The sequence below is a fragment of the Staurois parvus genome, unplaced genomic scaffold, assembly GCF_062004578.1.
Source record: "Staurois parvus isolate SC_StPar_1 unplaced genomic scaffold, SC_StPar_1.0 ptg000287l, whole genome shotgun sequence".
Classification (NCBI taxonomy): Eukaryota; Metazoa; Chordata; class Amphibia; order Anura; family Ranidae; genus Staurois; species Staurois parvus.
Window position 1 is genome coordinate 29,266,184 of NW_028318083.1, and position 24,921 is coordinate 29,291,104.

At 38.8% G+C, this 24,921-nt stretch overlaps 1 protein-coding gene across 1 annotated transcript in view; it reads right to left on the reverse strand.

Annotated features, from left to right (window-relative positions):
• LOC149458470 (1,25-dihydroxyvitamin D(3) 24-hydroxylase, mitochondrial-like) overlaps positions 1-7,451 on the reverse strand; it is a 53,557-nt gene extending 46,106 nt beyond the window's left edge. The window contains exons 1-2 of the mRNA XM_089682356.1: positions 7,245-7,451; positions 6,793-6,983 (exon numbers count right to left, since the gene is read on the reverse strand). Of these exons, the coding sequence (XP_089538482.1) occupies positions 6,793-6,983; positions 7,245-7,451 (398 nt within the window). The remainder of the gene's footprint in view (positions 1-6,792; positions 6,984-7,244) is intronic.
• Between the last annotated feature and the right edge of the window lie 17,470 nt (positions 7,452-24,921).

Below are 24,921 nucleotides of genomic sequence, written 5' to 3' on the forward strand. Positions count from 1 at the left end.
ACAGTGTATTATTTTACAGACAGTAGCCTAAATTATTGTTCAGTTGCTGGATAGTGTCCCATACCTGGTGGAGATCAAGCTGAAGAGGGAGCTTCTCTTGCACCTTTTGTCCAATAACCCTGGTAGTGATGACAGGGAGTGTGGGGATGCATAGTGGCACGAGGGCCGATGTAGCAGGTAGTGTCAGCCGGGGTTTGCAGGAAGCAGATGACCGCAGATCACCAGGCAGGAACCAGGAACTGGAACATGGTGACACTTGCTTGGAAGACAGGAATGTAGCCAGGACACAACCCAAAAGGTCATCAACAGCTAGGCAGAGAGGTACAGGAACGCAAGACAAGACCAGAGTCAGAATACAAGCCGAAGTCAAGGTACGCAGGTAGAAATCCGAGGACAGGTCAGGAGCAGCTGTGCACAGGTAAGCACATATTGCAGGTCAAGGCTCAGGTAAAGCAGGAACTAGCTGAAGACCAGTAAGCAATTCATCCATGTCAGAATGCAGCCTAAATAGACCATATGGTGCTAGTGCTCATACATGTGCACGTGCACATGTGCAGTTATTTTCTGCACATGTTAATACGTTTGTACAAGTGTGACAATGCCTGTTTTGTATTGAGCTTTTGCTCAGAATTATGAGCATGCACGTAAGTATGAGAATGTGCCATCCTTCTCCTTCTTTCGCCTTTTTTTACAGATAGTATGTAAGCAGCTTGGCTGTGGTTCAATATAAAAAGGAGAGACAAGGCAGGTTTTATCTTGAAATAAACATTAGAATCTATTAACTGAGAGGCAATAGCCACAAATATTTTAGGTGCTAGTGCTGTCCGGGAAGGCTTGGCCATAGCGCATGCACAGACCGGCAACTGGTCGGGCAGATGTGCATGGATTTAAGCAAAGGACATGCACATCCAGGTGCACCTGTCACCAATGCTGGTACCAAATGGGCTATTTAAACAGGCTGCAATATTGACAGATTGCTGTTTGGTCTACAGCTTCTGTGTGCTTGTTCTTGATTTCTTTGTTTGACTTCTGATCCTGACCCAGATTGCTCCTGACCTCCATTTGTCTGCTACCTGATCTTGGCTTGTCTTCGGATTCTGCTTCTGTCTCCTCTTCTTGCCTGATTGACTTCCCATTGCTGACTTGACTTGTTACTATCCTGCTGTCTGCCATCTATGCCTAATCTGCTCAACCATTATCGACCCATCTGTTCTGACCCTATATCCTGCTCATCCAGCACACTACAGCTTCTTCAGTCCAGCAAGTTTAAATCTTGTTCTTGGTTCTTGTTGCATACTCACAGTCTGCAGCCAGCCAAGCTCCATGCCATATCATCTACCCCCAGCCTGTTCTGCTGCCACATTCACCTGCTGACTGCTGCTGCCATGCAGATTACTGGACTGATCACAGACACTCATACCTCACCGTGGTCCCGTTGCTGCTGTTTCACTGCAAAGTAGCCCCCAAGCCGGAGCTGTACGAGAGGCCTTCCTCTTCACAACAGGCTCACTACCCAGGTACGTGACAAGAACCCTGCAAACTTTAAAGCTCAGTACAGGACACCCTGTAGCTGAGGACCAACTGTGGAAACATTGTGTGGCACCCTTATAGTACTAGAGCACTGGACTAAGCTACAGACATAGAGATATAAAGCAGGAATTCATTGGCAGCAAACTTTATATATTTGATATCTAAGGTCAAGCAGCAGAAATATTGAATGGCACCTTTTACAGTGCTGCATAGACTTCAAACTTCATGGTGTAATGCAGGAATTACCATGCAGGAAACATATGAAATGTGGTAGTTGAGGTACAGTGCTGGAATGCTACAATAGGCCGTAAACTTTGAGACACAAATTAGGGTTTACCCTGCAGCATACATTTGAAATTTGGCAGCTGAGATATAGTTGTGGTAACATTGTGTGTCACCTTTACAGTACTGAAGCTCCAGAATAGACAACAAACTTGAAGTGTAATGCAGGATTTACCCAGTAGAAAACATTAGTAATTTGGCAGCCCAGGTCTAGCTGTGAAAACATTGTGTGCAACAGGGAGACCAGGAGAGGTGGCAAAAGCTGGTTGTGGTTGCAAGTATAATTTATAATTTGTTTTGCTTGTTTACCCTAAAAAATTTAGTTTTTAGAATCAGCAGCAGAGGTTTTGTTGTCATTGATAATCCAAGACTGGTTCCTCTGTATACAAAAAAGTTTCTTCATAGTAAGAGCTGTAAAATAGACTCACTCAGCAACTAGTTGTACCTATTTCAGTTGCTTGTTAAAAAAAGACTAGATGCATTCCTAAATGCACATAAAGTAATAACAGCAGAATTTTTGGATCAGGAAATATGTGTTGCCTTAGGGATCAGGAAGGATTTGTTTCTTCCCTGTTGGAGCAAATTGAACCATACTTTATAAGGTTTTTTTTTTACCATCCCCTGGATCAACTGTGGGTATAGGATTCCGTTTATGGATGTATTCAATGTATTTATTCTTTTTTTTTTCATTGGTTTTAGGTGATATATTTTTGTCTTTTTTTCAAACTAACAAACACTGTTCTCAACAACAACTACTTGGCTCTGGGAGTAGTTAAAGATTCACTTTAACTCATTTTTTCCATCTCTTCAACAGTAGCCCTCTTTCCTTCCTCCACATTTTCCTTCACAGCTTCCTGTTGCCTCTGTCGATGGAAGCAGTAGGCAAAAGTTTCTGCTGGTCCTGGGACAGTGCAAATCCTCTTCTTTCTCCTCCTTCTGTGTCTCTAGTTCCTGGTCTATCAGGCCATAGAATGTGTGCTCCAACACTAATCCCCACCTCCCAGCAGTTCACTATTTTGGTCACCTCTATAAAAGGTGCCAAAATACTGCATTCATCCTGAATCATGACTCATCATCATAGTGAAAAGAACTCAAGCTCCCTAGAGTCTGTCCTCATACCTTAATCTATAATATTAACCACTTCCCACAGGTAAAACATCCTTAGGTTGAAGTGGTTATACTGGGATGATGTCTGCACCTGCAGGCATCATCCTGGTATCAAAATTTTCTTCTGCCAATTCTCTGTTCAGCATGAGCCACTTGTTTGCTTCTGCAGGTGGCGGAAAGTGTCCCCCGCCCTTCCCACCAGCCCACTGCAACCAGCAGTGACAGTGGCACTACACAGGAAGAGGTGAACTGATGTTGTTCCTCCCTCTCTGTGACCCAGGAAACTGGAAGCAATGAGGATTTCGACACTTCTAGTTTTGGCTCTTTGTTTAACTGGCCGTTAGTGGCCAGGTAAGCAGCCAATCAGACCAATCTGTCTCTGATCGGCTGCATTGGAGGCCAGAGAAGTGATTTAGGGTCTAGTAGACCACATATCTCTCCATAAAGAGGACCTGTCATGGCTCATGCTTTCACAATAGATGTTGTTCAAATGCTGGACAAACGCTGTCATGCTCTACAACACTTAAGGGACTGATGGTTCAAAGGATGATGCCAGTGAAAATAAAAGGGTACAGGTTACTGCCCTGTCACCAACATTCAAGGCACATGGCAGCATCACTAGCTTCAATAGTGTGCCCCATAATGCATCCTTTTCAACCACCAGCAGATTGACCCAGTGTCCAGGATAGAAGCATCGCTGTCTATGCTTACCAGACCATGTGTCATGGTCAAGAGTACCCTGCCAGTAATAACTTGGTTCAATAAATGGAATGATAGCAGCTGCAAACCAAGCATTTTTCCAAGCTGGCTTTAAGGAACTGGGCTAAGGTGTGATTTAGGGATGCTTTCTTCTTATTCTCCAGCTTTTGCAGAAGAGACAATTGTCACGGTAAGGATGTTGCTGGAAATGAAGGGGTGGGAATAGGAAATTTTTAGAAATATAAAAGCCTTCGTTAGCATTGCCTCATTATTCTCTTCAATACTTGATGTGGCATATCGTAAGCCTTTACCACCGCTTGTGAGAATTCCCTCCCTGTCAGTAGAGGTTGAAAATGTTGCGGTTCATGCAGCAGAAATGAGGAATAAAAAGAAGTGTGTGCTCCTTGTTGCTGACTTTTCTTATTGAGCTCTATGTTTCAGAATCAACTTTGCCCAGTGTTAACGCATACATGTACTATCCAAATGGCTGGTGCATTTATCAAAGCTGACACACTGCAGGCAAAGGCTGCAGACCACAATGGTCCTGTTGGCACCACACCAAATACATTAAGAAAGGTCCATAATATAGAGCTCTGTGGACTGGCCCTAGGGATAACAGCATACCTGTGGGGAAGTGCCACCAGTTGGATTAGGCCAGCTGCTCCCTCACGTTTCTTGCAGTCTGTCTCTACCCCTGGAAAAAATCCTTCCTCACTGTTGTTCTACCTCTCTCAGAACTTTCCTACTCTTCAATCCATGGTATCCACATATGGTCTGCCACCTCATCATCCACCCCATCCTCATCTCTAGAGCCAACTTGGCAGTAAGCTCTAACTGCTAGACCATCACTGCCTGTTGCTGCTCCCTTACCACTATGGTCCTAGTAGGAGGAGCAGTAGAAGGCAAAGAGAGCATTAGCATCAGATGCAGATAACTGATTTCTCTTCATCTAGGAGGAGGTAGAAATGGATGACTTAAGTTGGCCATAGATCAGGCGGTTTAGTAGGGACTGGTTGAATTTCAATCAGTGTCTGGCTATGCCTGCTTTACAGAAGTCGATCGTTTGACGGACTTCTTTTGAAGGGTCAGCATGAAAAAAGTACCCATCTCAGGCCTCCTTTTGTCAGCTGTTCAACTGTCTGGCAAACGTTCAATGCCTTTCAATAGTGTAGTCTGCCCACTGTTTTGGCCTGAAGGACCTGTTCACCCCCTACTACCTCCGTGTACACAACCTCGAGGCCTGCCTGCCAGAATAATCTAGTTCCCATCCATTTATTCTAAGTCCTTCCAACACTGTTTCAAAACTCAGCTGCCCACTCCAGCCCCCTTCCTACTACCCTCTTTCTTTATTTGTTCCAATGTTTCTATTTTATTTTTTCCAATGTCTCTATTGTATTTTGTCTCCATTTTTGTGCTCTTTTACCAACTAATCTCTTATCCATCATTCACGGCACCAGATGGACTATATGCCTAGCTGCATTCTGTTTCCATGTTTTTATTTAGATTTTAGATTTTTTTCTGAGAGTTTGATGCTATGAGTTTGATGTTATACGTTTGTTGTCCTTATATACATTTATTGTGTTTTACTATATACATTTATTTTATCTATTTATTAATTTATTTCATCTATGTATCACATGCCTATATCATTCCAATGAGAGTTCCATATCAATGTACAAGTTACCAATGAACTTCTTCATTTGAAAAACTTACCAGTTGTTTTTAATATCCTCCTATACACTAGCCCTGATGAAGGGCATTTACCTGAAATGAGGTGCTTATCACCTGTAAATTGTCAACTTCAATGAATCTCTTAAATATAAGCTCAAGTGTGATGAGCCTTTATACTGACTGTGCCTCTACACTTATTCAAGAGTGACGTTACAATATAGGGAATACATATGTGAGACTTTGCTGCACACTACTTTACTTGGTTGACTAAAACATTTAAAAAAATTGGCAATAGCAAGATAAAATATACTGTTCAAAAATAAACCCTTCTCAATAAACCCCAACACTGTGAAGAGGGGGCCCAGCAACTACAGTTTTTTATGGTGCACATTAAAAGGACTGTTGAGTCTCTGAACTGTAAATACAGGGGAAGTACACAAGACTATGTAGCCAACAACAGTGCAATCCACAGTAATTTAGCACAATATAGCATACTATAGCACTACTAAAACTACCAAACTACTCCAACTACACTCACAAATGGATGCTTTGAATCCCTGTAAAGAGGAGAGGTTGGCACATAATAAAGGCATCAGCATTGGCACCTTTAAGCCAACTGCCATAAGCTCAAAGGCCATGCAGCACATTATGGTTAAACTTCTGGTGAAGTTCTCCATTAGTTTATATGGTTTCGAAACCTTGAACATGCAGGATTTGCTGCAATCCTGAACCTCATCTCTAATGATTTGATATAATCACATGACACTGGGAGATGTGTGCTTTAGGCACAACACAGGTGAGCACTCTGTTTTTAATAAGCCTCTCTAAATATAAGGAGAGGTAAAGAGATACTGTTTCTAGATGATCCACATTCTAATCATGGCAGTGCAATTCCTGTCATATTATTGCAATTCCACAACTACAGCCCATGGTAACTGTTACCAAGATTGGAACTGAGATTCAGAGCCTGGTATACCAAGAATACTGACTGAAGAGCAATAATGCAAAAGGTAAGGCATCCTAATTAGAGCTAAAAATTCCTACACATGAACAAAACTTCCACTTTAATAAGTCACTGACACAGCATGTATATTTGTAGGGAGTGTTGACTTCTGCCTACTTGTTCCTACAAGTTACCCAGTGAGCAATGGAGATGGAGGTTCAGCCTGGCAGCCATCATTTTTAAAATGGATTTGGTTACAGCATACCTATTACTCTCAAAATAAGTTTGATGTAATACAGCACTGTCTAACTGCAAAACTGATATTTAGTATAACGTATATTAATGTAGTGTAAATAGCAGAATAATTGCAAATTCATTTTCAGACAAGGCATGCTAATGTTCAAGTATACTCCATCAAGTGCACTTTCTACAGTTCATGAAACTTCCTGCAGTAGAAAAGTCTAGCTGACAAAGCTATGACACAAAATACATCTTTACATGATGACACAAAATACATCTTTACATGATGCAATCCCACACTAAAAAAAATGAGCACTTACAGTGTAAGCAGACCATACTCTTCTCCTCTATACTCTCTATACATTTTCCAAGGTTTAATCTCCATTCTCTTCGGATACATTGCTTCTTTTCTTAGAAGAATTTCTACTAAAGTAGGGTCTCCAATTTGCACTGACTTAAAAATTCCAAGATTCATCTTGAAAACACCTCCAAACTGTTGATGATATTTTAACTAAAGAGCAACAAAACAGTGATCTCCTTATAAAAAACTTCAAATTATCACATTGTTAATATTTATAACAGAAATTAAATTTAACATAATGAAAATTACTATGTTATTTTGTCTCATGCATTATTATGATGATGATTATTATTAGTAGTAGTAGTAGTAATAACAGAAGTAGTAGAATTAGTGATAGCAGTAGAAATAATACATGATATTTTAGTTACAGAAGTAAATCTTAGTGTTGGTTACAACAGCAAGCATATTTACCATAACTTCATGTTGATTTTGTAATCCTCCATTCCAAAGAATATTAAGGAAGCTTCCAATGCCAGGCAGGTCAACAGGACCTGGGATTTTGCAAAAAGGCAGAGGTGCTTTTGCTAAGCTAACACATTTGGGTAGTGTATGAAAAAATGCCTTGTGTAATAAAATCTCAGGCATACTAAGAGGCAACAGAAATGAAAAAGTCTTCATTGCAAGTGCAATTACTCAACAAGTTTCATTACATTAATTTATCTAGAGTGATGAATTTTCTATAAGAAAAATATTCTAGAGAGGCTTATGCAGAGTATAAATTAGAAAAGTTTATGGGAGCCTAAGGTAAAATCTTGTCTATATATGGGACAGTTTAAGAAAAGGACATACAGTACTCTTGGATATCATTGGTTTAGAGTTTCAAGTGGGTGAACTTTAAAGTGTTTGAAAATAACAGAATGTTTACACCAGTGAAGTAAGACCTAGTTTGTAGTTTGCTAATTAAAAAGATGGACCAGTTTAATAGTCTAATGTTCAAGTGCACTCCATCAAGTGCACTTCTTACAGTTCATGCACTTCCTGCAGTAGCAAAGTCTAGCTGACAAAGCCATACAATAAACCTATTTACCAAAGAGTTTTGAACACAATAGTATTTGATTTGGGGAAATATAATAACTACATGCAGTTTTTGTATATTCATCAATAACAGACCATTACCAAAATGCTTTAAAAATCATCACAAGCCTGTGTTAAGTTCTAATAATAGCATTCAGTGTTCATAATATGTTACTGCAGACGGTATTCAGGGTTTTTTTTTTTACCTCTTAAACTTCTTGGACTATAGTAGGGAAGAACAACATAATTGTTCTTATACTAAGACACATTAAGTAACTAAACAAATGGACCCATGTTACTTTTCAATATAATATTTGATTCTTTTATCTGTATTATTGTAAAAAGATATCCAAATATAATTTTATGATGATATTCACTTTATTTTTAAGGCTAATATGATATGAATAAAAACACTTAAACTAGTGATGTTTCAGTAAACAAGATCACATCTTAAACTGTCCCAAATACACTACAGTAAATTACTTACTATATGCACAGTCTGTGTTATGTAGTCTATAATAACTCACCCAAAAAAATATCATGAGACTCCACTGAAAATGAATACTTTGAAGTTTATATTATTGTGTGAGATGGAGTCATGGCTTTAAAGTGGTTCTAAACCCTAAACATTTTTTTACCCTAATGCATTCCTTGCATTAAGGTGAAAAATGTTTGGGGCTAAAGTATCGCTCCCTCATCTACCCTCCCCCCCCAATACTTACCCGAGTCCTCACTTGATCCAGCGCTGTACACATCTGCATTGGCTCTCTCCTCTTCTCCTGCTCCTACAGGCTTTGCTGAGACCAGTGGGAGACATTCCTTGCATTAAGGTGAAAAATGTTTGGGGCTAAAGTATCGCTCCCTCATCTACCCCCCCCCAATACTTACCCGAGTCCTCACTTGATCCAGCGCTGTACACATCTGCATTGGCTCTCTCCTCTTCCCCTGCTCCTACAGGCTTTGCTGAGACCAGTGGGAGACATTCCTTGCATTAAGGTGAAAAATGTTTGGGGCTAAAGTATCGCTCCTTCATCTACCCCCCCCCCCCAATACTTACCCGAGTCCTCACTTGATCCAGCGCTGTACACATCTGCATTGGCTCTCTCCTCTTCCCCTGCTCCTACAGGCTTTGCTGAGACCAGTGGGAGACATTGGTTGCTGCTGCTGTCAGTCAAATCTTGTGACGAGGGAGCGGGGGCAGGGCCAGGCCTCGCAGTCTGTGTCACAGGATATAGGTAGTAGGGCTCAGGATCGAGCATGCAGGTGTACCACTTCCTATGTGGCACACCAAGAAGAGGAGGAGCCAGGAGCACCAGTGGGGGGGCCGAGGAGAGGAGGTTTGGGGCTGCTCTGCGCAATTCCTTTGTACAGGGCAGGTAAATATGAACCTGTTTGTTTTAAATTAAAAAAAATTAAAAGTAAGACTTTACAATTACTTTAAGCCTAGATGGCCACACTAACCTTTTGCTGACCATGAAACGCATATGTGCAGGAAGAGCAAGCCTTAACCCCCACATGCTGCACATATGCTTTCATAGGGGTCAAGGGTTCTGTGCTGAGGGTGCGCTCACTGCACACTCCTAGCACATTTACCAATCTGTCATTGACAGCTCCTGGTCTCTGTTTATGAGGTGGCGGTATGGGCTACCGATCATTTGACTACTGTGACAGCCAATCATAGTAAGCACATGAATGGCATGTCACACTTGAAGGGGTGAATAAGACAAAACTACTTCTAAGTACAAAGATCATATGAAAGGTGTTCAAGTCAAACCAGGACTTTTCATTTTAAAGGTATAAAAATGGATGCTAGCATGGAGGTACTACACGCAGTAGTAAGTGGCAAGTGTGTCCTATTACTGATAGGCGGCGCACATATCGGGGCCAGTTCAGAGACCATTAATCAAGATGACAGACAACAGTGTTAGTGGTTGTATGGAACAGCATGTGGGGATGACGTTTCTTGTGAATGAAGGTGTAAAACCCACAGATATCCACAGAAGACCTCAACCACAGTACACTGCAGTAAGACATTTGAATGGTGTAAATGTGACGATCAGTGACGATCCAGGCCTTGGTGGTTCCCAGCTCACAGCAGTCATTCCTGTGAATATTCAGTGCATGGAGTGCATGAACCTGGATAATCAACGCATAGTCTGTTGCAAAATTGCACAAGAGGCAAATCTTTCTGGGGGAATGGGAACACAATGATGACGAAGGCTGTCCTAGGATGGTTCTAGCATACTGACAAATCTTTCTATGCTGTAGCTTCCAGGTATTAATTAAACACTGGGATAATTGTATACATGTAGCTGGGGAGTATGTCGAAAAATAAATGCAGTTTCTACTCCTTGAAATTTGTTCTTTTTTTATATAAACTCAAAAGTCTCAGTTTGACTTGAAATCCCCTTGTATTATCATGATGGATCTCAGACTAGTTTTCACCAATTAGGAAAAAAACATTTTACAACTGATAAAACATTACTGAGATGAGTGATCCAACACAATAGGGGAGATTTACTAAAACCAATGCACACCGAATATGGTAAAGCTGTCCATAGTAACCAGATTTCAGGTTTAGTTCTCAAAGCTTAATTGGAAAAGATGAAGTTAGAAGCTGATTGGTTACTATGTACAACTGTGCCAGATTCTGTGTGCACCAGTTTTAGTAAATCTCCCCCAATATGTCATTACCTCTATTCTACTACTATTGATTGCTCAGTTCATCTGACAATAACTACATAGGAAACAGAATTGCAAACCTTTGGTACAATATATAAAAATTAAGGTGTGTTTTCACTTGGTTAAAGTTACCAGAAAAAAAGAGAACTCTAATATGTTTAATTATTTTTATCACACAAGTATGTCTATACTAGTGAATATACAAATGAGTAAAATGTGGGTGGCCTGTACTTCTCATATTAACGTGAACTTGGTGAATCTAGTTTTATCTATTCTGGTGCCATTACTGGCTTGAAAAGTGTAAAGAGAGTTCATACAAGCTGCTATTTTGTAGTTTGCTTGCTAAACTGTGGAATCCTGTGCTCTGTAATCTAATTAAACCATCATTTAAAATACCAGTCTTTTTATTACTTGGCAATCGGTCATAACAATCACCATTGATTTATTGTCCTCACAATCAGCCCTTCTTTCTGAAGTCTATTTTTGTCCTTAAACAAGAACATTTTCCAAAAGAATTGGTTATTTGAAGGTGTATATAGTCCACTACTTCAATTGCTAAAAATAGTTGAGGACTCTTGGTGAAGACACTTTAAAACTATTTCCATCAGAATTCTGAATAAACAGAGAACTTATTTAACATTTTTAGCTACCAAACTCATTAACCTTGATTGTATCTTTGTTCTTAGAACTAAAACAGTATGTAAGAGCTGTGCTACTGAACTCACTTGAACCAGAGGTAGTGAAAAGGCATTGAAACATTAGAGCCCCAACCTAGGAATGCTTTTCACCAGAGGATAAGGAGAAGTTTAGGCTTCTAAACCTTGAGGCAAGAACAGCAGCATGTTTAAAAGCCTTACATTTATTACATGAAAGTAAGGTGGGCTATTTTAGGATATGTTTCTATACAAAGATAGTTAATTAATGATTTTTAGAATCGTCAACAATAAACCCATGTTCAATCTGTTGTCATCTGATTGAGGCACCTTGTAAAGTACAAAAATGTTCCACTTATAAATATAGATGAAGAAAAATAAAGCAAGATCTGTGTGTTAGTGTGTTTATGGTTTTACATCTCTAATATATATATATATTTATACAGTATACACTCACTGGCCACTTTATTAGGTACACTATGCTAGTGCCAAGAAAATATCCCTCACACCATTACACCACCACCAGCCTGAACCGTTGGTACAAGGCAGGATGGATCCATGCTTTCATGTTGTTTATGCCATAATGTGACCCTACCATCTGAATGTCGCAGCAACCAGTCTGCCCATTCTCCTCTGACCTGGATGTTTTCTCTTTTTCAGACCATTCTCTGTAAACCCTAGAGATGTTTGTGTGAAAATCCCAGTAGATCAGCAGTTTTTGAAATACTCAAGACAAGCCTGTCTGGAACCAACAACTATGCCATGTTCAAAGTCACTTAAATCTAATTTCTTCCCCATTCTGATGCTCAGTTTGAACTTCAGCAAGTCGTCATCACCACATCTAGATGCCTAAATGAATTGAGTTGCTGCCATGTGATTGGCTGATTAGCAAGTTGTGTTACCAAGCAATTGAACAGGTGTACCTAATAAAGAGGCCAGTGAGTGCATGTCTCTACTCACTGACACTGTTGTTAGCACTGATTATAATTCAGAGACTGCATGTGCTAACAAAGGTACATTACACATACTAAAGTGTCAGTTACTTTTCACACTTCTATATACAAGAAAATTGTATTGTTAAAGCACGGTATGAGGGAGCTTAATGTGATGTATTATCTTATCATATTAATGAATAAAGATTTAAAACATAATGCTATTTACAGAGGTGTATTTGGTGGCATTGGGGCAATATCACATATATGGTTTCTCCACCCAGCCATCATCCAAGCACCAAGGGCATTGCTAAGGTCACAAATTAATTATGGTCCCAATAGAAAATATTGTTTTTTAAATAAAAATTCTGGTTTTTTTTGTTTATAGCGCAAAAATAAAAAACCCAGAGGTGATCAAATACCACCAAAAGAAAGCTCTATTTGTGTGAAAAGAGAATATACATGTTGTTTGGGTACATCATTGCATGACCGCACAAATACTCATTGAAAGAGCGCAGCTCCAAATTGCAAAAAATGGCCTGGTCAGGAGGGGGGGGGGGGGGGGGGTAAATCTTCCAGAGGGCAAGTGGTTAAGTATGTACAGTATAAACCAACAAGAGTGTAATAAACAACCAAAATATACCACAACTCAATATATAATGTCTTACTACAAATATATACAGGTGAACAAATCAGTACATAAAAAAGCATTCATAATAATAATGTTCCACAATTACAAACATATGTATTAATATAAATTAAAAAAACTCCACAATAGAAACAAAGTTTATCCACAGGGGAAGAAGTACTTATTGGAAATCACATGTGACACTTGCCTAATGACAGAGTCACCGGGTGACCCAGCCCCCATGTTTACCTGTCATTCAGCATGTGACATGTCATGTTCAGCGGGCAGGTTTTTTTTTTTCCGCGTGGGTCGGTGTTCACTGTGATTGATGTTGGGTCTACTTCAGGGGACATTTGTTTTTTTTATTTTTTTTAACCGTGTTTGTGAGGTTTATTTTACTTTTGACACTCATTCTCATAGGGGGGCTTCCAGATTCTGATAAGCCATGCAACCACCCCACCCCAAAAACCACCACCCGGACTGGACTCAGTGTGTTCACTGCCGCCACACCACGCTGTACCCACCCACATGCTTTAAACTGATTCAAATTTGTAATAAGTAGGCTGTGACAGCAGTTTGTTTGCTGAAGGCCTGAAGAATGGTACAAGGATGAGAATTTGGAGGCAACAGTGAAGGATTCTTGCTGGTTTGGGACTGCTTTTCTACATATTGAGTTGGAGAGGTGTCTGATCAGTCCTAAATAATTCTGCAGCAGGACAATAACTGCAAATATACAGCCATAGTCATAAAAAGCTATGTATGTTGGAATGTCATGAAGAGACAAAAGCAAGTTAGGCAACCTAAGAATTGTGGTTAGTTTGAATAACCTACATAGAGTGCCTATGATAACTTATGTTGTTTTTAAAGCATTTTTTCACAAATGCCTACAGTACAGAACATACAGTGTATAAATATAATGTTGAGGCAGCATCACCTTATATATATATAAAATATACTGTATATTAAAATGAAGGATATTGCTTGGAAGAATTTTTTTCAGTTCAAGGTTATTCTTTAAATGCTAAATTTTATGTTTTAAAATACTTGAAGTGAACCTGTCTCTCAGTGAATGACTAATGTAATCTTTAAAAGTAGCAGCTACACCACAAGGTTGACAGCTTAAAGTCCATACCTTATATTTTCACATTTTATCAGCACCACCTAAAGTCCTTACGACTTCACTATGTTTAATAAATGTTTACATTTATTTATTTTATTCATTACAGGCATTTATATGGCATCAGCAATTTGTGCAGCTCTGTACTATATATATATATATATATATATATATATATATATATATATTATATGCATACACATACATACTCTGCATTCGCATCAGTCTCTGCCCTCAAGGAGCTTACAATCTGAAGTCCCTAATTCACATTCATACATACTAGGGAAATTTAGACAGGAGCTACTTAAAGGATAGGTTAATCTTTGGGAACATGTTATATGTTCAACCCATTTTGCCTTCAGATAATAACGGAATCTTCTATTCCTCCTACCAGTCCATCCCCCACAGTTATTACCTTTTGTACCACCAGCCCCTCCCTCTTAGATTGTAAGCTCCAAGGAGCAGGGCCCTCCTAACCCTCTTGTATTGAACTGCATTGTTGCTGTATTGTCTCCCTTTATATTGTAAAGTGGTGAGCAAACTGTTGGCGTTATATAAATCATGTATAATAATAATGTTCCCACTGCCAGAGCTGCTGCCCTCTCCACTGCATCTAGTGACAGCTATTGGGGGATCTTCTCCCCCCACTTGCTAGCACTATTTTTTTTAAAAACATGGCTGTGCAAGTCTCTCCACTGTAGAGAGCTATGGTATTTAATTCTCTCTTCTGGTGTGTGTGTGTATCTACCTCCCTGTATGAGGTACAAACACACAGATACACTGACAAGTCTGCAGGAGTCCTGCATGGCACCTCTGATCTGCTGATTGCGGGTGCAATGCTTTCTCGGCTCCAAGTAAAAAAAATAATTAATACAAATTTTTTTACCTGCAAAAATATGTGCATTTGCTATTTTTTTTTTTTAAAAAAGGTGAACTTATCCTTTAATCTACCAGCATATCTTTGGAGTGTGTGGGAGGAAACCAGAGTACCTGAAGCCAACCCGCACAGGCACAAGGAAAACATGCACACTTCAGGAAGGTAGTGCCCACGGTTGGGATTCAAGACCAAAACCCTAGGGCTGCCGGGTGGCAGTGCTAACCACGTAGCCACTGTGCTGCCTATTTACATAAATATAAGTTCCTCCACACGCACTTAATAATGCTTGGATCCACCAATAAGTCACTAAGAAGCAGAACATTTTGATGCAGGATGTGGTGAGGGGGTGTCTAATGGAAATGTAGCAATCTCACTACTAATTGGTGCAAATAACCACAATAAGCAACCGTAGTGATACCAGCAATCTAGGAGGTTGAAATACATTGCCTGTTTATTGAGAGAGCAAAGATGAACAGGAATTAGCTACAATTTTGTGATACATTTTCTTTGGTGGTATTTGGAAATTGCTGGACACACACTCCATGTTGGATAATCATGTGTGTGAAAAGGGTATCTCTTGACGGCAGAAAAATCAGAACAACCATATACAGTGAGTTCATCCTACATTGATATAGTCCCATATCTGCCAAGTGCCCTGGATTGTGCTAGGCTATCACACAAGTTTAAGTACTGTTCTTCAGCCTTAGTGTCCTTCAGGCTGCCTCACAGGATCCAGCACCATCAATCTTCCATCAGCTCCAGTATTTCTCTAATAAATGAGGGGCCCTCGCGTGCCAAATGTCACAGGGGACAACCTACCTTTTCAGCACAAAAGAAAGTGGAGTGATGTTACTTCCAAACAACAGTTACTAATTCTGTTCAAATGTGTTGAAAAGTTTAGCACATTATTTATTACTCATTTATTATAATAATATCCTCATTTCAGAGTGATACATTACATTCCTGTTGCTAGAACTGTGAAAATGTCTTTTGTCTGACAATGTTCAGTGTTAAATTCACAAACACTTTACATTCATAAACTGTCAAGGAACATACTGTCAGCTTAAAGCGGAGTTCCAGTGAAAATGTAAAAAAAAATAAAAGTCAGCAGCTACAAAAACTGTAGCTGCTGACTTTTTAAAAAACAGCCACTCGCTTGTCGCTCGATCCCGCAGTTCAGTGTGGGCACCCATGACAGCTTGCGATTTCACAGCCGAGTGCCCTCTGTGCATACGTTGATAGTGCTATGCTTTCTGAATACTCCCATAGTCTTCTGGTACCTGTCACGTGTCCCAGACGACTGCAGGAAGTGAGGGGGAGGACAACTTCCATTTCGGATCGCCTAGGCGATTGCAGAGGAAGCGGGATCGGGTGCCTGTCAATTTTGGGTACCCATTCCCCAAAGGTGACAATCCTTAGCGGGGAGCGGGGGAACAGTCCTTAAAGCATAAAAAATTATAAAAAAACTGCTCTATGGTATGGAATAAATCCATAAAGCAGCCAACTCAGCACTGCAAGCAACAATACATGAAATATAAATGACATAAAAGAGTACGGCGCTCAAGATATCTATAACATATGGAAATAAAATTCCAATTAGTATATAATAAGAATGTAATAAGCCCCTTTTCATAGGGACATCTGTAATGCCATATATGCTTCAATCTGGTCAAGGAAATATAGGGGATCCACCGTCACCAACACCAAAAAACTCTGCCTCTTACCAAAAGAAGTTGACCGCAAATTACAAACGGGTCAAAATACGCAATGCAATTTCCCAAGGAAATGGCGTAAACCAGGATATATGTTAACTTGAAAGGAGCAAGGATAGACCCCTGTTGTGCAAAAATAAGCACCTGTTGGTTTACCTTAACCGTTTCAATACCGTGCAATTTTACACCTTCCTGCCCAGGCCAGTTTTCAGGTTTCAGCGCTCTCACACTTTGAATGACAATTGCGCGGTCATACAACATTGTACCCAAACTAAAATTTTATCATTTTCTTCACACAACTAGAACTTTCTTTTGGTGATATTTAATCACCGCTGGGGTTTTTATTTTTTGCTAAATTAACAAAAAAAGACCAAAAATTTTGAAAAAAAAACACATTTTTCTTTGTTTCTGTTATAAAAGTTTACAAATAAATAATTGTTCTGCATAAATTTATGCCGAGATGTATTCTGCTACATGTCTTTGGTGAAAATAACCCAAATTAGGATGTATTTTTTAGTTTGTAGGAAAGTTATAGAGTTCACAAACTATGGTATAGATCTGAATATTGATCAATCCTGAAGTACTGACAGCCAATCTAATATCTTGAGGTCCAAGAATGTCAGAATAGTACAGATATCCCCCAAATGACCCCTTTTTGCAGAGTAGACAGTCCGACGTACTTCATAAGAGGCATGGCGAGTTTTTTAAAGTTGTATTTTTTTGTCATAATTTTTTGGAAAATTAAAAAATTAAAAAAATTATTTTCACTATTTTTTTTTTTACATACTGTCACCAGTGAAGTACAGCGTCATCATATAACTGGCATGGCAGTGAACAGCGACACTGACTGGTGACAGTATGAAAAAAAAATATATATATATATTTTTTTATTTTTTTTTATTTTTTTATTATATTTAATTTTTTATTACATTTTTTTTATTTTTTTTAAGATTTTTTTTTAATATTTTACTATGACCAAAATAGTACAATGTTACCATAGTAACACTGTACTACTTTGGGGAAGTGATCAGTATTTTTTTTTTTTTTTTTTTTACACAATTTGCTTATAGCAAAGAATTACTTTGCTATAAGCAAGCATTTACCTGAATGAAATCGATTCATTCAGCTTTTTTTTTTTTTTTTTTTTTTTTGTGCTTAGCTGTGATTTGGTCACAGCTAATCACATGACATGTGCATGTGATTAGCTGTGACCATTCACAGCTAGGCACTAGTATACAATGGATGGCATCATGAATGAAGCCATCCATTGTATACAACTGTCATGTGACCTGCTGTGATTGGTCACAGCAGGTCACATGGTACCGGCAACGGGAGCCGGTACTCAGATCTGTCATCAGCCGTGTCCGAGGTGCACGGGCGGTGACAGATTGCACTGCTGCGTCGCTCTGCAACCGCGCAAACCGCGCATGTGCGGGAGCACGCCAAATGGCGTGCACCCGGAAAGCTGCAGCGCTTTTCAAGCCGCCAAACGGCCATTGGCCAGGCGGCTAACGGTTAAAGCATAACTTCCCCTTTTGGGTGGAGCTCCGCTTTAAATTTAAATTTATCTGTGATTACTTGTTCCTTCCACTAGATGACCTGAGTTTGATGGTCAACATCATTCAACCCACTTTCTCTGAACCCAGGTTGTCCTGGACCCACACCAGCCTGTGAATGGATAGTTAAAGAAGAAGTGATGAACTTATCTTTCTGCAACTTTGATTTCTTTACCTATCAGCATACCTTTTATCAGTACATGATCCATTTGTCTGGTAGTGACATTTAGTATGTTCTAAGAGTGATCTAGTTATTTTGTAAAATAGTATTCTGTTTTAGTACACAAGATATTGAAGAGCATCAAATAGGAGTTTCCTAAGGTGGATTTCTGGTGTGCACTAGGAAAGGACTGCATTACTAAGTCTTTCTTTCTTTTTTAAAGGCTGGGTTAGTAATAATGAGCGTTATTTAAAAATCTTGCTGAGTTACTTTATTCCTAATTTAGCGCACTTAGCACCTACAGGCCATACAATGTTTTGGCAAAATGACAGGCACTTTCTCAATAAAAGTTTTGTGATGTAGCAGAAGAAGTGGACTAATTGTGGCTACCACATTCACCTGGTTGACCCCTTGGATTTCTTACTAATATGACAAACAATATTAAGACTATTGTTTAATCAGCAAAATTTGCTCTTACTCTTGTTGACTAGGATAATTAATGTGATTCAAGGTATTGCTGACATCAACTGAAAAATTAGTTTAAGAATTGTGTCCTGATTTGTATGCATTGATCACAGATATATTGAGAATAAACAATGCCAGCAACACGTTAATGGAAACCTTACAGTAAATACATATTTCACTTACCATTTTTACAAGCTGAATTTATCATGTATACAAAGTTATAAAAATGTAAAACTGATTTATAATCTGACTTTGCAATCACCCTGTGGATCAATAACATGATTAAAACATAAAATATTTGTGCTGTAATGCCAGCAAACCTCACATGGTGGCAGCAACACATTAGGAATTTCCTCTAAAAACACTGCAACATTGTTATATACAGCATATTGTAAATTTAAGAGTATATAATTAAACGTTAAATGTATTATTTAGTTTGTGTCAGGTTAATTAATTTGAAATTCTTCTATTTCTGGTAAACTCATGCTAATAATAATAAAATAAAAAACCTTTGATGCGATGTAAGTATGTACCAGTTTGACTTGAAAGATTGTTTGCTGTTGTCAATTGTTTCCTTGATTAAGGAAGAAAGTTGTGCTGAAACCTGTCTTTGTTTTACTTATATAGATTATTGTACTAATATCTTTTGAGGTCTGTACAGTTTAGCAGGTGTGGTTTCTGTCTCTTACTTTCTTTCTACTATATTGTACAAAAAAAAAGATTTTATGTATATATATATATATATATATATATATATATATACACACACATACATATACCAGGGGCGGACTGACCATTTGGAAACTCGGGCACTGCCCAAGGGCCCGGGGACAGTAGGGGGCCCAATGAGATGTCCCTGGTACCTTTTTCATAGGTTTTTTTAGGACACAGGGGCCCCATGATCCCCTATTGCCCGGGGGCCCCATGAGTTGTCAGTCCGCCCCTGACATATACACTGTGTATATATATATATATATATATATATATATATATATATATACATCATGCAGGTCCTTGTTCCCCTTATAAAGTTTTTTATATATATATATATATATATATATATATACGCACACATACGTACACACTATGTATATATATAAGGACCTGAATGAGGTTCTGACTTTTCCCCACTGTACTAAACATATTTTTATTGTGGTCTGTGTCAACATTGGAGAGATTTCCCTTTCCCTCCTGTTTCCCAGACTCCCTGTCACTGGGAAATTAAGTTAGAGATCATTTTCCCCATAGTGGTACAGACAGCCTTAAAAAATCTGAGATAGGGTCTAACCCCTCCCCTTCTCCATTCAAAGCTACAAAAAAAAAAAAAATAGTATTTTTTGGAGATGGTTTAAAAAATACCTAGGAGACTCTAACCTTAAGGCTAGAGTCACTCCTTTGCGACGCTTTAACATAAAGTGCATTGACATGAGATACTTCACACATTAATATGTGTTAGAACAGCTCATAAACAAAACACACCAAAAAAATTAAATGGACTTTTTTTTTAAATCAGCACATCACAAAGCATGGTAGTGTAATACTAAGCATTGTGATGTGTCTGGGTGCCAGTAGTAATGAATTGCACTGCAGTACCACAATGCAGGTTTTCAATCAAAGCGCTGAGCAAACTGTTGGCGCTATATAAATCCTGTATAATAATCATTGAGGTAACACATGCATTTCCACAGTACAGTGGTGTGATCCCGGCCCAAGATTAGTTTACTTATAAAAACCTGGGTCTGTTGCTCTGAATCAACAAAAATGCTCACAAAGAACCTGTATATTTATTTAACATTCTTCAATATGATATAACATTTAAAAGCTTTCTAAAGTGATGGATGCATGTATCCCCTGCCATGTGCTGTAGTTCAATCCTCTTATCCTTATGTTACTACAGAACAAAGCAGTGACATAGGATCCAGAGGATAAAACCACAGCATGCATTGGGACACAGAAATCTGACCCACCCAAAATTGTTAAATATTAAGCTGTCCAATTAAAGCTGCAGTGATTTAATGGAGTGAAAATAGGAGGCATAGGCCACTGAAGAGGTAAGTACCTCATTTAATGATGGACATAGTCACTTTAGAAATTAGGTTTTGAGGTAGGTTCAGATAAAAGGGGGATTTAGGGTAGAGCTCATGTTTAGAGTTAGATTTTTGGATATTTTCAGGTTAGGGGTGGATTTTAAGATTCATTTATGTTAAGGACTAGGTTGAGGTTTGCCCTCTGGAAGTCTCTGGAAGTCTTTAATTTTATAAAGCCTGATCTAGGTTTTGGGAAACCTCAGAAGTTAGTCTGCTAAGTCTGTTAGATGTTTATAAACCCTCTAAAGGCCTAAAAACCTTTTTTGCACCTGGTACTATTCTATGTTTGGAAAATGATTCTTTTAAACTGGAGGGCCACATCTCCTCTTCCACTTACCCATCTGGTGAGGCACAATATATTGATGGTATCCCACCTAAATTTAAATTAATTTACAACAGCAAGTCCTGTCTGAAAAGTTTTACATGATTTGGCGAGCATGGATTGATGTGTTTCGACTTGGCAGACAGACAAAAGAAATGGACCAACCTCCAATCTGTAGCAATACTAAATGATAAACCCCTCCCATAGTCTTCCTACCATGAATGTGTGGTTATGTGTGTGTGTTTGCGTTTCAGCACACCTGTATGTGTGCATTTTGGTTGTTATTACATTAATACTACATTTAAAAAAAAAACTTTGGCTTGAAGTATAGGTTCAGGTTAAGAATTGATGTAGGGGTTGATTCCTGTTAGAGGTTAGATTTTTTGCTTAGGGTTAGCTTTACTGATAGGTAACCCTACCCCTTATTTGGGAAAGGTATAAACAGCCAGAATGAAAGGTGAATGAGGTGAATGCCAACATTAAAATGCAAAATGTCCCATACCAATATTTTTGAGTTTTTATGAAAGTATACAACAACACAAAGAAAACTGTGAAGGTACATATAAATATTTAATGTAATAGGACACTAGAGCTTGCAGGTAGTGTGTAGTGTTCAGAGGATGTGAATGCAGCAAGCCCTTTATAGGAATCAACAACAAATGAGCAAGAAAAACAGTAGTCACCAGGGTTGACAGCTGTAGAATTAATAATATTTTAAGTGCAGAGATAATTGTTGAGACTTATCACCTTGTCATTGAAGAATGAGTAATCCAAATATACGCCACACAGAGATATCATCAACTTAATCTGGTAATTGCACTTTAAAATCACGCTGAAAGATATGATGGAATGCTGGAAGCAAACTATAGGCAAACCCATCATTAGCTACCTATGCCATTTATATTTTAAATATTGAAAGTTAAGTCTGCATTTCTTCTGCATCTTCAGGCAGATGTGTTTTTTTTTTTATAACCAGACAGTTGTAGCAAGGGATCCAGCCATTGCTCAGTACTCCCTCTATATAGCATGGTACTGCAAAGAGTGAGAATTTAATATTCATGTGTTGGAAAAATACCTGTGTCTAGTTCATGCAATGAAATGACAGCAATTTTCCTTTATGTAAAATACGGTAATCAGAAGTGATATAGTGTCACTTAAAAAAAAAACCAAGGTAGAACTCTATCATTTTATACAAATGTTCAGTTTGAATTTTGGGTGTTTTACTATAAAATAAATGCAAATTTGATGTTTGTATTTCAATAAAAAAATGTCTACAGCTTTGCAATAATATACCACATCTGACAGATGTGTCAATTACTTTGAAAGGTTCTTGAGTTTGGACTCTGTGATGACTATAATTCATGAGTAATAATTAGAAAATTCCAAATGGCTACATATACAGTTGAAATACATAGATGAAATTAGTTTTCTGTTCTGTCCAGTCAGTACTAAGATTAAGGGTCAGTTCACACCATAGAAAAGCAGTCCAGATGCGTTCCAGATGCATTTTTGCATGCGCATTGTTTTTGTCGCGTTCCAGTGCGTTTTACATTTGCTTTTGGCACATTCCAGTGCGTTTTTCATGTGTTTTTGGTGAGTTTTTGAATCTTTCCAGTTCATTTTTCCCCCTATTTTTTTCAATTTAAAAAGGGACATGTGTGTTCCAGAGCGTTTTGGTTCATTCCAGTGCTTTTTTTTATGCATTTTACTGTGTTCCAGTACAGTTCTGTGCAAGACAAATGTAGCATATTCAACTTTGTTTCTACAACTAGAATGCACTGGAACTGCAAGTACTGATGTGAACTATGACTGTGACATTGACAAACATATAACTTACTTTCTGTGTGTTTTGGATGCAGAAAAAAGCACACTGAAATGCAGGTAGTGAGAACTGGCCCTTACACAGCCCTGCCAGGCACAGACAGATTGGTGACCTGACTATTCTCTACTACATTTTAGCTATACAACATGGGCACTTCCCTGTCCCCAGACTGTCTGTATATTGAGGGTGCTCCAGCAGACTGATGAGCTCACCCATTTGCTCTCTCCTTGTTCTTTTTTGTGGTTTTTTGAAGTTTAACCTTCTTGGGCTACATTCACACAGATAATAATTAGTGCCAGTGTGAATTGTAGCGGCTTCTTCTTGTCTGTTGTTTGACCTACCAGCTGAGAGCTGATGAGAACCACAAAGAAAAATTCCCAGCTCAACTTACCAACCAGCCTGAAATCAACCAAATTGTCCTGTCTAACAGTTTACATTAAAAACAGGGGTTTAGAAAAGCGGATCCTAATGGGCTCTTTCTATTTCTTAAAGGCAAAATTGGCCACCGTCCACTAACTGGCCAATATTTATTGCCCTAATAAGGCCAGGTGGGCTTCTTTTGGGAATTATGCATAGAGTTGGCGAACATTGCAGAAGGTCTTCTGGTGGTGGGGAGCGATTTTAATGTGCCTCTCATGCCTTTGTTGGATTCCTCTACCGGCACCTCATCCCTTCCCTTTAAGGCTCTGCATAACATTAAAAACTGCTTCTCAGATCTCTCCCTTTACGATTCTTGGCAGGTCTTGCAACCTTCTGTTAAAGACTATACGTTTATCTGTACACCTCACCAAAAAGATTTTTTTTTACCAAAAACGTGGTAGAACAATAATAAACAAATGTACATTTAATTTTTTTTGCAGGGAAAAAAATGTGCATTCACAATTTTTTTTTTTTTTTTTAGGAGCCTGGAAAGCATTGCAGCAGCGATCAGCAGATTGCGTGTGCCATGCAGGACTCCTGCAGACTGTCAGTGTAATCTGTCTGCCCATATATTATATGGGCAAGCAGTTTCACACTGAAAGGAAGAATTAATGAACTACCAGAGTTCTAAAAAGCGCTGTGTTAGTTCACTAAGAACTACAAGCTGACAGCCACAAAGATAGTTGATTAATTCTATACTGTACTGGGCAGCATAGTGGCTAAATGGTTAGCACTTCTGCCTGGCAGTACTAGGGTTGTTGGTTTGAATCCCGACCACGGCACCACCTGCCTGGAGTTTGCATGTTCTCCCTGTGCCTGTGTGGGTTTCCTCCGGGTACTCCAGTTTCCTCCCACACTCCAAAGACATGCTGATAGGTTAATTGGCTCCTGTCTAAATTGGCCCTAGTGTGTATGACTGTGAGTTAGGGACCTTAGATTGTACACCCCTTGAGGGTTAGGGACTGATGTGAATGCATAATATATATGTAAAGTGCTGCGTAAATTGACGGTGCTATATAAGTACCTGAAATAAATAAATAAAGATTCTCTGAATGAATGGAGCGGCAACGTGGGCAGAGCCCCATACGGCTGTGCTCTTTTCAAAACGTGACAGCTGATACAGGGAACTTATTCCTGTACTGCTCTCACAAAAATGGGTGGAACATGTAACATATTCTGAAAGGTGAACTTATCCTTTAACCCTTTCACTGCCAGAGCTGTTTTTGCGGGGGTTTTTTGCACACATTTAAAAAAAAAAGCCATTTTAGGCCTGAAAATTACATAAAACCCCCAAAACATTATATATTTTCTGAAAGCAGACACGGTAGAGAATAAAATAGTGGTAGTTCCAATTTTTTGTGTCACACAATTTGTACTGCAAAGTTAAGGAAACTCTAAATTTTAGTAAAACACACACTTAAGTTAGTTTTAGGGGGCACAAAAACACAATTACCCAATTTTCTGGTAAAATATAAAAGCAGAGGTTGCACCAAGTAAATAGATAACTAACATGTCAAACTCCAAATTTGCATCCGTGAAATGCAGACAAACTCCAGTACCCTATATTTTCTATAGGCAATGCTTTAAAAGCCCCCTGTAGGTCATCAGTTTAGTGTTATGGAGGAGGTCTGGTGCTAGAAT